This window comes from Helianthus annuus, chromosome 9 (assembly GCF_002127325.2).
Source record: "Helianthus annuus cultivar XRQ/B chromosome 9, HanXRQr2.0-SUNRISE, whole genome shotgun sequence".
Lineage (NCBI taxonomy): Eukaryota > Viridiplantae > Streptophyta > Magnoliopsida > Asterales > Asteraceae > Helianthus > Helianthus annuus.
This window is the reverse complement of record NC_035441.2, coordinates 167,966,405-167,980,654: the sequence shown is the minus strand read 5'-3', so window position 1 is coordinate 167,980,654 and position 14,250 is coordinate 167,966,405. Positions and strand designations below refer to the sequence as shown.

At 39.6% G+C, this 14,250-nt stretch overlaps 1 protein-coding gene and 2 long non-coding RNA genes across 3 annotated transcripts; all 3 read right to left on the bottom strand.

Moving 5' to 3' along the window:
- Positions 1 to 5,606: 5,606 nt before the first annotated feature.
- On the bottom strand, positions 5,607 to 6,859 carry LOC110874910. The gene is made up of 3 exons (XR_002556327.2): positions 6,735 to 6,859; positions 6,149 to 6,202; positions 5,607 to 5,873 (listed from the first exon to the last, which is right to left on the bottom strand). It is a non-coding gene; the product is annotated as an uncharacterized LOC110874910 (long non-coding RNA).
- Positions 6,860 to 7,209: 350 nt separating this feature from the next.
- Positions 7,210 to 7,788, bottom strand: LOC110876717. Its single transcript, XM_022124879.1, has one exon. It carries the CDS (start codon positions 7,786 to 7,788, stop codon positions 7,210 to 7,212), a length of 579 nt encoding a protein of 192 aa, XP_021980571.1.
- A 4,820-nt stretch (positions 7,789 to 12,608) lies between these two features.
- Positions 12,609 to 13,687, bottom strand: LOC110874909. The gene is made up of 3 exons (XR_002556326.1): positions 13,563 to 13,687; positions 12,977 to 13,030; positions 12,609 to 12,701 (listed from the first exon to the last, which is right to left on the bottom strand). It is a non-coding gene; the product is annotated as an uncharacterized LOC110874909 (long non-coding RNA).
- Between the last annotated feature and the right edge of the window lie 563 nt (positions 13,688 to 14,250).

The following is a 14,250-nucleotide window of genomic DNA, read 5'->3' as shown; positions in this document are numbered from 1 at the left end:
GATCGTTCCTCTGCCTCTTCTTCCCCTTCCTCTTCCTCGGAAAATTACAGGTGGCATATTTCCTGCTTTTAAAACTTTAAATAATAATAATTATAAAAAGACAAACTGGAATAACAATTCGAATTTGTCCTATGTTCTTGTCTAGACTAAAGTATGTGCAATTGTGTCACTGAGATTAAACACATTAGGATAGTGTTTAATTCACTCAATGTTGGCTCTGATACCAACCTGTCACACCCCGATTTCCACGTGTATCACCGGTGGGCCCGGTGGGGGATTACCGTGACGTAGTTGCCAACAATATAGTCAAACCACACAATTATATGAATGCACAGCGGAAGCATAAAGATAATTATAATTCAACCATTGATTGTAATATCGAATGTATCACAAATAGTCGAATGGTATCCACAGGGGGATCAAGATAATAAAAAGTATTGTTCAACAGACAAGGCATCAAAAGCTTGCGAGACTCTTTAAGATGCTAAGGAGCTATAGCCAGCCGATTACGTTTAGTACCTGCAGTTAATCTTTTTGGGAAAATACGTCAGTTTACACTGGTAAATACATTCAACCGACACTTTTGTAAAATGTTTATTAAAATTGATTTGAATGCACAAGGCACAAACTCTTTTATAACTTGGGATAATTTATAATTAAATCTTGCAAAGAATTACATGCTTGCTATGCGTTCGGTCGCCCGGGTCGTGCCGGGTTAAAGTTTAATAGACACACCACATAGCGTAAAACCGAGGTGGGTAAACCAATGGTTACACCTTTAATTAATATAGACACAATGCCGGGTGTACGCCTACACCCGGATGTCGAGGTCGTGGCCATTTCGTAAAATGATGCCAAGGATATCCGGGACATGGTCATTAAGCCCCCAAAGGCGTTAAGCCAACAAAACAAGTTTTTAAACGGGTCACATTGATAATACCCAACTACAAATGAGTTGGGGTCAATTGCCCGACCAAGCGGTATTTTAGATACCGTACCCTAAGCCCGTATAACGGAAAATAAGTTAAAAGTATTTACCTTTGCAAGTATAGTCCTTAATTGATTAAATCACAGATAGCTTTTACTGGGCTCCTATTCTGGAACGAAGGTTTTAAAATAACCTATTAGAATTCTAACGGGTCTTTATATTGGCCGTAGCCTAGACCGGTCAGTTTCAAAGGATAGATATGGTTTAATCGCGTGAAAGTCGAAAACCGGGAATGGGATGTGATTTGGACCCAACAAGTTTGAGGACTTGTTTTATAAGAGTTTAATAATCACATTCTGGATTTTGGGGTCAAAACAATATGGTTTGACCCGTATCGGCTAATTTATGTAACTAGTTACATATGCCGAACCGTGCGCGCGAAAGGCGCAACGGGTAACCGTAAGAGTCCTACACTTGTCTCCTAAGTCGATATGCCTTAGAGAGGTCGTGGTATCAGTAGGATACCTCCCGTGATGCCCGTAACGAGTTTAAGTTCATTATACGGCCCGTAGGGGTTTTTCGGTCATTTTAAAGACTTTTAAAAGAGGTTTTAGAGTTCTACAGGAAATCTGAGTTTCCCGATCATTTTATAAAGTCTAAAATACTTTATTTATTATTTAAAATCAGTAGCAACTGGAATCGGGTCAAAAGACCTTATAGAACTCAAGTTATGGTCGAAAAGGGTATATTCGGTATTTACCGAACCGTTGCCATAACCGCAGGTTATGAGCAGGTTAAAAATAATTAAAAATCTTTAAAAATCCCAAAATATTATTTTACATCAGTGAGTAAAAGGTTTGGTGTCGAAATCCGGGTTTAGATAGGCGTTAAGCTAATTGCGCTATTAAATTACTAAAGTTCCGTAATTTGCGCTATTTAGCATAACTCTTATTCTGGACCTCGGATTGACATGAAATTTTAGGGACATGTTTAGAAATCAGTAACTAAGGTTATGATTCTTTCACATGTCCGAAATTCTCGTTTTAATTTAAAAAGGGCGTTACGGTCAACTTTTAAGCAATTAACGGAAACGCGTGAAAGACTCGGACAAACAACGAACCGGTCACAGAGGGTTATACCATCATGTAACCTGGTCCTAAGAGAGTCCTAAGGCATATCTAAATCGAACTTTAACGGGTCAGAACTGAAGTCAAAGCAAAAGTCAAACTTTTGCGACATTCGGCTCCGAACCGGGTCAAGACAATAATTGACCGGATCAAACAAGCTTAGACTTGTTAATATACTTGTTATCATGTTTTACGAGTGTTTAAACAGGTTACATATCATCTACATTACAGATTACGTGTAAAATCGCAAAATAGCTTTCTGTTGACTTTTTCTAAGCATGTTTGACTCGTTATTTGAACTAGTTAGAGTGGTGATCAGAGAGAACCCTTTTAGGGGTTTATTACCCACATAAATACCAACACATAACTATCTTTGATTCGGTAAATCACTGGACCATTTGTGATTAACCGTTAAGTTAACCGTTAGTTACGACAGATTGACTTTTAAGCTAAAACTAAGCAAAACTAAACCACAAAGGGTTGAACAAACTTACAGAAGCTAGATGCATGATTATGGGTGTTAGGAGGATGCTTGGGAGCTCCAGAAATGATCAGTAGTGCAAGAGAAGAGGTGTGAGGAACTTACTTGCATAATGTGGCCTTTTATAGCCATTTTGATCCATTGTGATCATGACAACAAGGCCTAAGATGGGTTCTAGATCACTTACATGTGTTCCCTGGTGCTAAAATATGATTAGGGGTCGCCCATATCTTTGGAAAGATCCTCCCATTAATATTTTACCGTTTACAATAGCCAACAGCCAAGCTGCTGTCGCTGGGCGTTGCTTACGGACCGTATGGCTTGGTCCTTGCGGTCCGTAAGCCTATGGTGGAAAAACTTTTACCCCTTCACCCCCTTACGGTCCGTAAGGCTTGGCCCTTACGGTCCGTAAGCGATCATCAGTGGCAAAAAAAAATTAACCTTTCATGCATTGAACGGTCAACTGACATAATTGTGTTTTGGGTATGGGAAATGTCAGTATGAGACCCTCTTTAACCCATTCTTGGTCCTTTAGCATTATGCATTATGGGCCTTCAATGATGGGGTTTACAATTATTCATTATTTCTTTAAGATCCATTATTAGTAAAATGAACTCTTTTGATTATTGGAAATTACCGGATTACGATGTATTAGATGCTTATTAAATTTCCTTAGGGTCTCGGGATTTATGATAACGAAGTCGCTCAGAGGTATAAAATTAACATGTCGACACATTCGAAAATCCTACCGTATATCTTAATTAAATCCGGGTTTATATTATTTTTGTCGTATTTGACATGTGTCATTTATTTATTGGACACAAAATTTCGAGGTGTTACACCATGCAGAGGTGAATTCTGCACCAGTTGCACCACCTCCGCCACCATTCGGCTATGATAACCCGATACCAGCATACGCCGGATCCATGGCATATAACCCGTTTGAGTTGCCGACTCACACTCACTATAATTATGCTGACGCCGACCCATATTTGGTAGCGGCCAATTACAACGCCCTCCATCCCGAAGGACCTTATGGAAATCCTTGGGGATTAGGATACGCAGCTCATGGGTATCCAGCACCTACTAGACCTCCGGTTCAACAACCGTCGCAGAAGCCACATTTTTCCCCACCGGAGCAGGAAGAAATCGTTCACCGTTTAAATAGGGTAGAACGAGACTTTGAGCAAGAACGTAAGAACAATCGTGGATTCCTTAAAGGCCTAGCAAACCTACTAAAGGGGAAGAAGAAGCGAGATCATTAGTCTTTATATGTTCTATTGTATTTCCTATTTCAATCGAGTCCCTGTGTGGACATCTATTTGTTTTAGTCCCTGCGTGGACATTTATTGTGTTTAGTCCCTGCGTGGACAATTGCCTTTCAGTCCCTGTGTGGACTTATCTTTTGTCCCTGTGCGGACATCTATCCTTGTATTTGGTCCCTGCGTGGACTTGTTTTCTGTAAACCTCTGCGTAGGTACTTGTCTATTGAAAGTCCCGTGTAGGGCAGTGTGTAATCATTATTATGATTAATGGAATGTTAAGTTTATAAATTTCATTTTTTGTCATTTTAATACATTATTATATGAGATAAATTAAAAATCATTCCTTTTAATTAAGTCTGCCTAAATAAAGAATCTTAATGGTGTGACCTAGCCTGGTGTCATTATAAGACCCGGCCAAGATGGTGAGACCTGAGTAAAAGGTTCAGATTCCTGTTAACCTCTGTAAACATGTTAACATTCTTGGCAGATGTGGTTCGTTAAAATCACACGCGTCATTCTTATATAAGAATCCTTCAGAGGATTCCAAGACCTAAGTTAATGATTTATAAATCATGGGTTAAATCATCCATTAGTGATGTAGTGCCTACGGGCCATACTTATTGTCATATAAGACAAAAGACAGTTGTAGCCTATAACTCCCTATCAGAAAAGGTAAAAGAACTATGGTTCAAACCTTCATGCCTTGATTCTCTGAATTCCTAGCTTATATTATAAAACGTCCTTGTGACTAGGCTTTTGTGCCACTAACAATATTGTTTGTAATTAGGATAAGTTATATTCAAATCCTAAATAAAAGTGAGTAACAAATTAACCAAATATGGTCTATGTTTACCATGGTTAATGAATTGCCATAAAAGACAATTCCATAATAAACTCCTAAATAAAATTCTGTCATATTCCTTGTAGCAGATCAAGATCTCGATGGCTGACCCAAATGGAGTTAATAGCCAATCAAAGGAGGATGAAAATGATAACGCCCAAATTAATATAACGGGCGCAGAATTAAAAGCTTTAGTAGACGACGTTGTCAAGGCGGCCTTAGATCGGCAATATGAAGAGTATACCGAGTCTCGAAGTAGGACCCGATCTGCACCACACTCTAAACCAAAAACCCATTCTGAACCTCACAGCAAACCACCCTCGATCCAGCCTAAACCTAAGAAGGATGATGATAGACACTCATCAAATGAGAATAGTGTCCGTCTTAAGAAGATAATGGTCGATGATGCACCTCGCGCCAGGGGTTGCACGTATAAGTATTTCGTTTCCTGCAAGCCCCGAGATTTTACTGGGGAAAAAGGCGCGGTGGATTGCATGACCTGGCTGGACGAAATGGACACAGTGGTGGACATTAGTGGTTGTGCTGAGAGGGATGTGGTGAAGTTTGTATCCTAGTCATTTAAGGGTGAAGCCCTAGCGTGGTGGAGATCATTGGTTCAAGCCTCAGGGTAGGCTGTTTTGTATAGCATGTCATGGGAGGAATTTATTGCTCTCATAAAGGAAAACTATGGCCCTCAGCACGAGGTTGAGAAGATAGAGTCTGATTTCCTATCACTGGTCATGAAGAACCTGGACTGCCAGGCATATCTCACAAGTTTCAACACCCTGTTAAGATTGGTTCCATACCTTGTGACCCCGGAACACAAACGGATCGCGCGTTTCATTGGTGGTTTGGCCCCAGAGATAAAGGCTAGCGTGAAGGCTTCTAGGCCTGCTTGTAAGGTCTAAAACTTTATAAAAGAAAGAAGTAGCTTTACTTAACAAATACCAAACGGGTCAAATAATTAACAAGTAAAAATTTCCATTCTTAACCATAACATAACTATAGAGGAGTTACAAAAATAGCTACAAGCCATCATTTCGTAAACGACTACATAGTCTTTGGCTACAAATTCGACAACTTACAACGACTAAGTTATGTTACTTACAAAGAGACCCGTTTTAGTTAAAAAGCACATTTAACAAAAGTTTTAACCCAAACTAGTGTCTTCGCGGAAGCGTGCATCACAAGTGTGTTCAACCCAAGTAGCGCCATCAACAAGTTGCTTTACCTACATTCAACCAAACCGTTAGGCGTCTTTATTACAAAAACAAAGAATTCATACAACATCAATTACAAACGTGCATCTCAAGTAAACCTTTCTAATCTTCATACCTACATAAATTTGTCCTTAACTTGGTACATTACCCTTCTAACTCATTCGACCCATATCTATGTTATGCAATCGAAATACAATAACCTTCTTACAAGTAAACAACTTCAACCATTAATTGATAAAGTGCTATAATAAAACATGCCAATAGCCTTGTGTACGCAAAAACTTACCTTTGCCGTCCTTCGCTTGCGATCCGGATTGATTTGAACTTTCTTCTTTTATTCCTACATTCCAAATTCACATACTTTAATCTCATGTCATATTTGAAATTCGTTCTTAAGATATGCATTAACATTCAAGGTTGTCTAAGTCCTATTCAATGTAATATCGCTCAATATGAGATTTATCTCTTTCAAGCATTTTAACAAACACTTGGCGTGCGTACTACCTATCAAGCATAGAGTACAAGTATTATGAGCATAACCTAACCATTTCATATCAACTTCATCAAGAACATCAAATTCCAATAATTTTCTATGTAACTTTCATTCGTAAATTGTTTCTAACTAACAACCCATTGATATGAACACTACCATTTTTAGTCATCATACCAATTAACAAAGAACTTTTATAATTCTTCCTATCATCACGATTCCAAGTGGGTTTTTCATAGTTACTAACATTTTAGTAAAAATTCAGCATCAATCATGTTCCAAATGGTGTTCCTACTCCTTATTCATGCTAATTTCTCAAATGTTCAAGGATTCATAAAAACCCATCACATTCAAGATCATCAAATACCAAAATTCTACTTACCTTGTGTTTAATAATGTGTAGATGATCCAATATTAGTACATGCACGAACTTAGGATCACATTTGGGGCTTCAATTTGGTGAATTTGTGATAATAAGGGGTTTCCCCCCCTTTCTCCTTCCTGGTTCGCGACACACACACATCCACCAGTGTGTATGTTGTGTTTTGTTCTTGTTTTTAACCATTCATGTTTTACTTTTATCATTCTTGCCCCCTAGAACTTCACCCTTTTGTCATTTAAGGCTAACTCTTCTTCTTTTAATTAAGTCTTACTTATATATATATGTGTATTAGTTAAAAATCAAGAGTTTTTACTTATCTTTCTATTGTTAATTAATTCTACACACATACTATTATTATTAACATAATTTATAAATTTTGGGGCGTTACAAGTCCACCCCCCTTAAAATAGGTTTCGTCCCCGAAACCCAATTACGTACCAAACAAAAACGGGTAGAACCTTCTCATCTCATTCTCCTATTCCCAAGTGAGATCCGACCCCTTTCGGTGTTGCCATTGAACCAATACTTGCTTAACTTCTTTGTTGCGAAGAGTCTTTATCTTGGAATCCCTTATGGCTACCGGTCTTTCTATGTAATTCATCTTCTTGTCTATTTCGATGTCTCCAAGAGGTACGTGAGCCGTTTCATCCGTTAAACATTTCCGCAATTGTGACACATGAAAAGTGTTGTGGATTCCTTCTAATGATGGGGGCAGTTCTAATCGGTAGGCTACCTTTCCAACTCGAGCTAGAATCTCGAACGGTCCGATATATCGGGGACCCAACTTTCCTCGCTTGCGAAATCGAATTATGCCTTTCCACGGAGACACCTTCAAGAATACTCGGTCCCCCACTTGGAACTCAATAGGGCGACTTCTTTTATCCGCATAGGACTTTTGTCGGTCTTGCGCTGCTTTTAATCGAGCCCGTATGACGTCGATCTTTTCATTGGTTATCGCCACTACATCATTCGGTGCGAGTTCCCTTTGCCCTACTTCTCCCCAGCAAACCGGGGTTCTACACCTTCTTCCATACAACATTTCATACGGCGCCATTTGTATGCTACTTTGGTAGCTATTATTATATGAAAATTCTACTAGTGGCAAATGTTCATCCCAATTTCCCCTGAAATCCATCACGCATGCTCTCAACATGTCTATGAGAGTTTGAATCGTTCGCTCGGATTGGCCATCCGTTTGTGGGTGGTATGCGGTACTTACATGCAATTGGGTACCCATTCCTTCATGAAATTTCCGCCAGTAGCGGGAGGTGAATCGCGTATCCCGATCTGAGACAATAGACACCGGTACACCATGGCGGGAGACGATCTCATTCACATAAACTTCCGCTAACCTTTCCGAGGAATAAGTCTCTCGAATGGGTAGAAAATGGGCGCTTTTGGTAAGGCGGTCGACAACGACCCATATTGCATCATGCCCTTTCTTTGTTTTTGGAAGTTTGGTCACAAGATCCATAGTCACATTCTCCCATTTCCATACCGGAATTTCTAGAGGTTGTAGTTTCCCGTAAGGTTTTTGATGTTCCGCCTTTACTTGCGAACATGTCAAGCATTTAGATACATACTTAACAATGTCGCATTTCATTCCCGGCCACCAAAAATTTTCTTTCAAATCCTGGTACATTTTAGTGGCTCCCGGATGAACCGAGTAACGGGACTTGTGCGCTTCTTCCATTAATAAGGTCTTCGCTTCACAGTGTCGCGATATCCAAACCCGCCCAAACCTTGTTCTTAACCCACTCGCGTTCAACTCAAATTTATTTTCAAACCCTTTTGTTCTTTCACTTTTCGGATCACCCACATTCAAGGACTTATCTTGCGCCTCTCGTATCGTTCCAAGAAGATTTGGGGTAACTATCATTCTCATCGATTTCACTCGAATAGGCGGTGGGTATTCTTTCCGGCTTAGTGCGTCCGCCACCACATTAGCTTTACCTGGATGGTAAAGAATGTCACAGTCATAATCTTTAATCAATTCCAACCATCTTGGTTGCCTCATATTAAGATCCTTCTGCTCAAAGAAATACTTAAGGCTTTTGTGGTCGGAATAAATTGTACACTTTGCTCCATAGAGATAATGCCTCCAGATTTTTAAGGCAAAAACAACCGCCGCCAGCTCCAAATCATGTGTAGGATAGTTAATTTCATGCTGTTTTAGTTGTCTTGAAGCGTAGGCGATGACCTTGCCTCGTTGCATCAAGACACATCCTAATCCCTTATGAGATGCATCCGCATATATCACTAAATCTTCAGTCCCCTCTGGCAGGGTTAAAATAGGAGAACTTGACAATTTCTCCTTTAACATTCGAAAAGTCTTCTGTTGTTCATCATTCCATTCGAATCTTTCTTCTTTCTTTGTTAGTTTAGTTAAAGGAAGGGCTATTTTGGAGAAGTCTTGAATGAACCTCCGATAATAGCCGGCTAGACCTAAGAAACTTCTTACTTCACTAACATTCTTCGGGGGTACCCATTTCATCACGGCTTCCACCTTAGAGGGATCCACCAAAATTCCCTTTTCGTTAATTACGTGTCCTAAAAACTGCACTTCCCTAAGCCAAAACGCACACTTAGAAAACTTAGCATATAATCTTTCTTTTCGAAGCGTCTCGAGTACCTGACGTAAATGACTTGCATGTTCAGACTCGCTACGAGAGTATACTAAAATGTCATCAATAAACACTATGACGAACTGATCTAACATATTTCGGCATACTCTATTCATTAGATCCATAAAAGCGGCCGGAGCGTTAGTTAACCCGAATGACATTACCAGGAATTCGTAATGTCCGTAGCGAGTTCTGAACGCAGTCTTAGGTACATCCTCTTCCCTTACTCGTACTTGATGGTAGCCCGATCGCAAGTCGATTTTTGAGAACCAACTTGCCCCTTGTAGTTGATCAAAGAGATCATCTATTCTCGGAAGTGTGTATCGGTTCTTTACCGTGAGTTTGTTGAGTTCACGGTAGTCGATGCACATTCTCATCGACCCATCTTTCTTTTTAGCAAACAAAACAGGCGCTCCCCACGGGGATACGCTAGGGCGTATGAAACCCTTGTCAAGAAGTTCTTGTAATTGGACCATTAATTCCCGTACTTCCGCGGGTGCCAACCGGTAAGGGGCTTTGGCTACCGGTTTGGCATTTGGTTCTAATTCGATACGAAACTCGACTTCCCGCTCGGGTGGAAGTCCCGGCAATTCGTCCGGAAATACATCTGGGTATTCATTCACTATCTTAGTATCTTCAATTTTTTAAGCTCCTAATTTGGTATCGACAACATAGGCTAAAAATGCTTTACTTCCATTCCTCACGTACTTAATTGCTTCTAAGATAGTACAAAATTTTGCCCCTACTTCCCTTTCCCCATGAATGGTTACCCGTTTCCCTTTAGGGGATGTCACATGAATAATTTTGTTTTCACATAAAATTTCCGCGTGATAACGGGATAACCAATCCATACCTACCACTACTTTAAATTCTCCCAAAACCATGGGAATCAAATCAATATCAAAATCTTCATCATCTATAGTAATTTTACAACCTCTACATATTTCGTGTAAAAGGTAACTCTTACAATCGGCAATTTCTACTTCGAGAGGTGTACACATTCTTTCTATCGTGAATAAAGGGAAATGTGCAAGCTCACTAGAAATAAATGATCTACTAGCTCCGGTATCGAATAATATATAAGTAGGTATAGAGTTTATCATATAGATACCTGAGACCACATTCGGGTGAGCCCTTGCTTCTTCCGTAGAGATTTGGAACACTCTTCCCTTGGCTTTCGCGGGTTCTTCTTTCTTTCCTTCCTTCTTCACTCCTTGTTTAAGCTTTGGGCAATCAGCTTTCACATGGCCCGATTCGTTACAATAATAGCATACCCTCTTGGGATTCGGACAGTTATAGTACGGATGCCCTTCTTGTCCGCAATTGTAACACCCCTTCCTTCCCAATAAACATTCACCGGAATGGGGTTTTCCGCATGTCTTACATCGTGGAAACCCGCCTTTGGTAACTTCTTTCTTTCATTGATCATGCATCTTGGGTTTCTTAGAAGAGCCTTGGGTTGATCCCTTCTCGACTTGCCTTTTCTCCCCACGTTCATCTTGCCTCCTTATCTCGATCTCCCTATCCCTTGCCAGATCAATAATCTCGTCCAAAGTTCCACATTTGGAAGGAGTTATGAACTCCCGGATTTCAGCCTTAAGCATGCCATGGTAACGGATAATCTTCTTCCTCTCCGTTCCGACTATTTCTTCACAAAACTTCAATTGGTCAAGGAAAGTATTCGTGATCTCATTGACTGATTCATCCTTTTGTCGGAGTCGGAGAAAGTCTTCCTGGATTCGATCCACAGCTGATTGTGGACAATGGTACTTGACAAAAGGTTGTTTGAATTCTTGCCAAGTCAAAGTTTGAACTCTATTTTCTCCGATCTCCTTACTATACGAATCCCACCAATCTTTAGCCCTTCGTGTAAGTTGCCCTGTGGCAAACATGACTTGATCTTCCTTGTCGCAATGACTTCGAATGAACACCCCCTCCATATTAGCTATCCACCTTTGGCATTCGATGGGATCAATTTCCCCATTATAAGTGGCAGGCTTACAAGCCATGAAATCCTTGTAGGTGCACCGTCTTACCTCCTTCTTGCTTTGAATCCCGGTTATCATTTCCTTCAATTCATCCACTTTGCTCGTGACCATATTTTCCACTGTACTTAGTACCTGACCCTCCACTTCTTGTGCTAACTTCGAAACGTTTACATCAAATGCCTTCGTTACTTCATCCGAGATCATCTTGTTTAACTCGCTTCGAGTTATACGTTCGGTAGTATCCGTGTTTCCTCCACTTGCCATCTACAATAAACATTCGTGTCAAACATTATTACATTCGTTCCCCTTATCATTCTATGCATTATTCATTCTTAATAATTCATCCTCTTAAGTTATAGATCCATTCGACCTCTCTTTACAACATTCTTATTACATTACTTACTTCATTCGTTTGTACACACAACTTCTCATTCTTTCACACATTCACCCTTGGATATGTTAATCAAGTTAACTTTCATAGTTTTTGTTGTCACCTTGAAGTGTTTCAAACATTTAAGAAGGCTAGAACTGAACTAAGGAGTTTCCGTATAACAAACAAGTAATTCAGGGAATTCAAACAAGGGAGGGCCGTCGCCGACGGCACATGTGTGCGTCGCCGACGGTCCCTAGTTTGTTGCGTCGCTGCCATTTGACCGTAGGCAGGAAGTTAGGCCGTCGGATGAAGTGGTACCGTCGCCGACGGTATAGGGGTCCGTCGCCGACGGCCTCTCTGATGTGCAAGCGCTGTTTAACCAAAATTTTCATTCCCAGCCCCCTTTTCCAACCCGAAATGGTCTTGGGCAGCCCCGAAACCTTCCATAGCGCACCTTAACGTCCCCAACCACGTTATACTAGCAACTAAACCATAACCCATTCCCATTTCTATTTACAAACATAAAATCCTAAAATTACTTACTTGCGTGGCGCTTTGGAACGAACACACTTTCACGAGAGCTTTCGGTTTGAGTTCGAGCACCATGACCTACTCGAATCTCTCAAACCTAGGCTCTGATACCAACTTGTAAGGTCTAAAACTTTATAAAAGAAAGAAGTAGCTTTACTTAACAAATACCAAACGGGTCAAATAATTAACAAGTAAAAATTTCCATTCTTAACCATAACATAACTATAGAGGAGTTACAAAAATAGCTACAAGCCATCATTTCGTAAACGACTACATAGTCTTTGGCTACAAATTCGACAACTTACAACGACTAAGTTATGTTACTTACAAAGAGACCCGTTTTAGTTAAAACGCACATTTAACAAAAGTTTTAACCCAAACTAGTGTCTTCGCGGAAGCGTGCATCACAAGTGTGTTCAACCCAAGTAGCGCCATCAACAAGTTGCTTTACCTACATTCAACCAAACCGTTAGGCGTCTTTATTACAAAAACAAAGAATTCATACAACATCAATTACAAACGTGCATCTCAAGTAAACCTTTCTAATCTTCATACCTACATGAATTTGTCCTTAACTTGGTACATTACCCTTCTAACTCATTCGACCCATATCTATGTTATGCAATCGAAATACAATAACCTTCTTACAAGTAAACAACTTCAACCATTAATTGATAAAGTGCTATAATAAAACATGCCAATAGCCTTGTGTACGCAAAAACTTACCTTTGCCGTCCTTCGCTTGCGATCCGGATTGATTTGAACTTTCTTCTTTTATTCCTACATTCCAAATTCACATACTTTAATCTCATGTCATATTTGAAATTCGTTCTTAAGATATGCATTAACATTCAAGGTTGTCTAAGTCCTAATCAATGTAATATCGCTCAATATGAGATTTATCTCTTTCAAGCATTTTAACAAACACTTGGCGTGCGTACTACCTATCAAGCATAGAGTACAAGTATTATGAGCATAACCTAACCATTTCATATCAACTTCATCAAGAACATCAAATTCCAATAATTTTCTATGTAACTTTCATTCGTAAATTGTTTCTAACTAACAACCCATTGATATGAACACTACCATTTTTAGTCATCATACCAATTAACATAGAACTTTTATAATTCTTCCTATCATCACGATTCCAAGTGGGTTTTTCATAGTTACTAACATTTTAGTAAAAATTCAGCATCAATCATGTTCCAAATGGTGTTCCTACTCCTTATTCATGCTAATTTCTCAAATGTTCAAGGATTCATAAAAACCCATCACATTCAAGATCATCAAATACCAAAATTCTACTTACCTTGTGTTTAATAATGTGTAGATGATCCAATATTAGTACATGCACGAACTTAGGATCACATTTGGGGCTTCAATTTGGTGAATTTGTGATAATAAGGGGTTTCCCCCCCTTTCTCCTTCCTGGTTCGCGACACACACACATCCACCAGTGTGTGTGTTGTGTTTTGTTCTTGTTTTTAACCATTCATGTTTTACTTTTATCATTCTTGCCCCCTAGAACTTCACCCTTTTGTCATTTAAGGCTAACTCTTCTTCTTTTAATTAAGTCTTACTTATATATATATATATGTGTATTAGTTAAAAATCAAGAGTTTTTACTTATCTTTCTATTGTTAATTAATTCTACACACATACTATTATTATTAACATAATTTATAAATTTTGGGGCGTTACACTGCTACATTTAGATTCGTGGCGGATATATCTCTGTCTCTCACACTAGATGCAGTAAGGCAGAGATCATTGAGAAATGCTGATAGTGAGAAAAGGAAACGTGAAGATGATGATTCACGTAGGTCAAGCAAGAAGCATCGGGGGAAACGTGACCACAAGAAGGGATCGGAGACCAAGAAGAATGACCGAAAGTCGGGCGATAGGCCCAAGTGCAATGTATGCAAGAAGCACCACTTCGGAAAGTGCAGATATGAGCAGAAATCCCAGCCGAAGGCATGTGGGATTTGCAAGTCCTC

Coding starts and splice junctions, on each gene's coding strand:
- LOC110876717 (XM_022124879.1), bottom strand. CDS start 7,788: ATGGCGCCGTATGAAATGTTGTATGGAAGAAGGTGTAGAACCCCGGTT.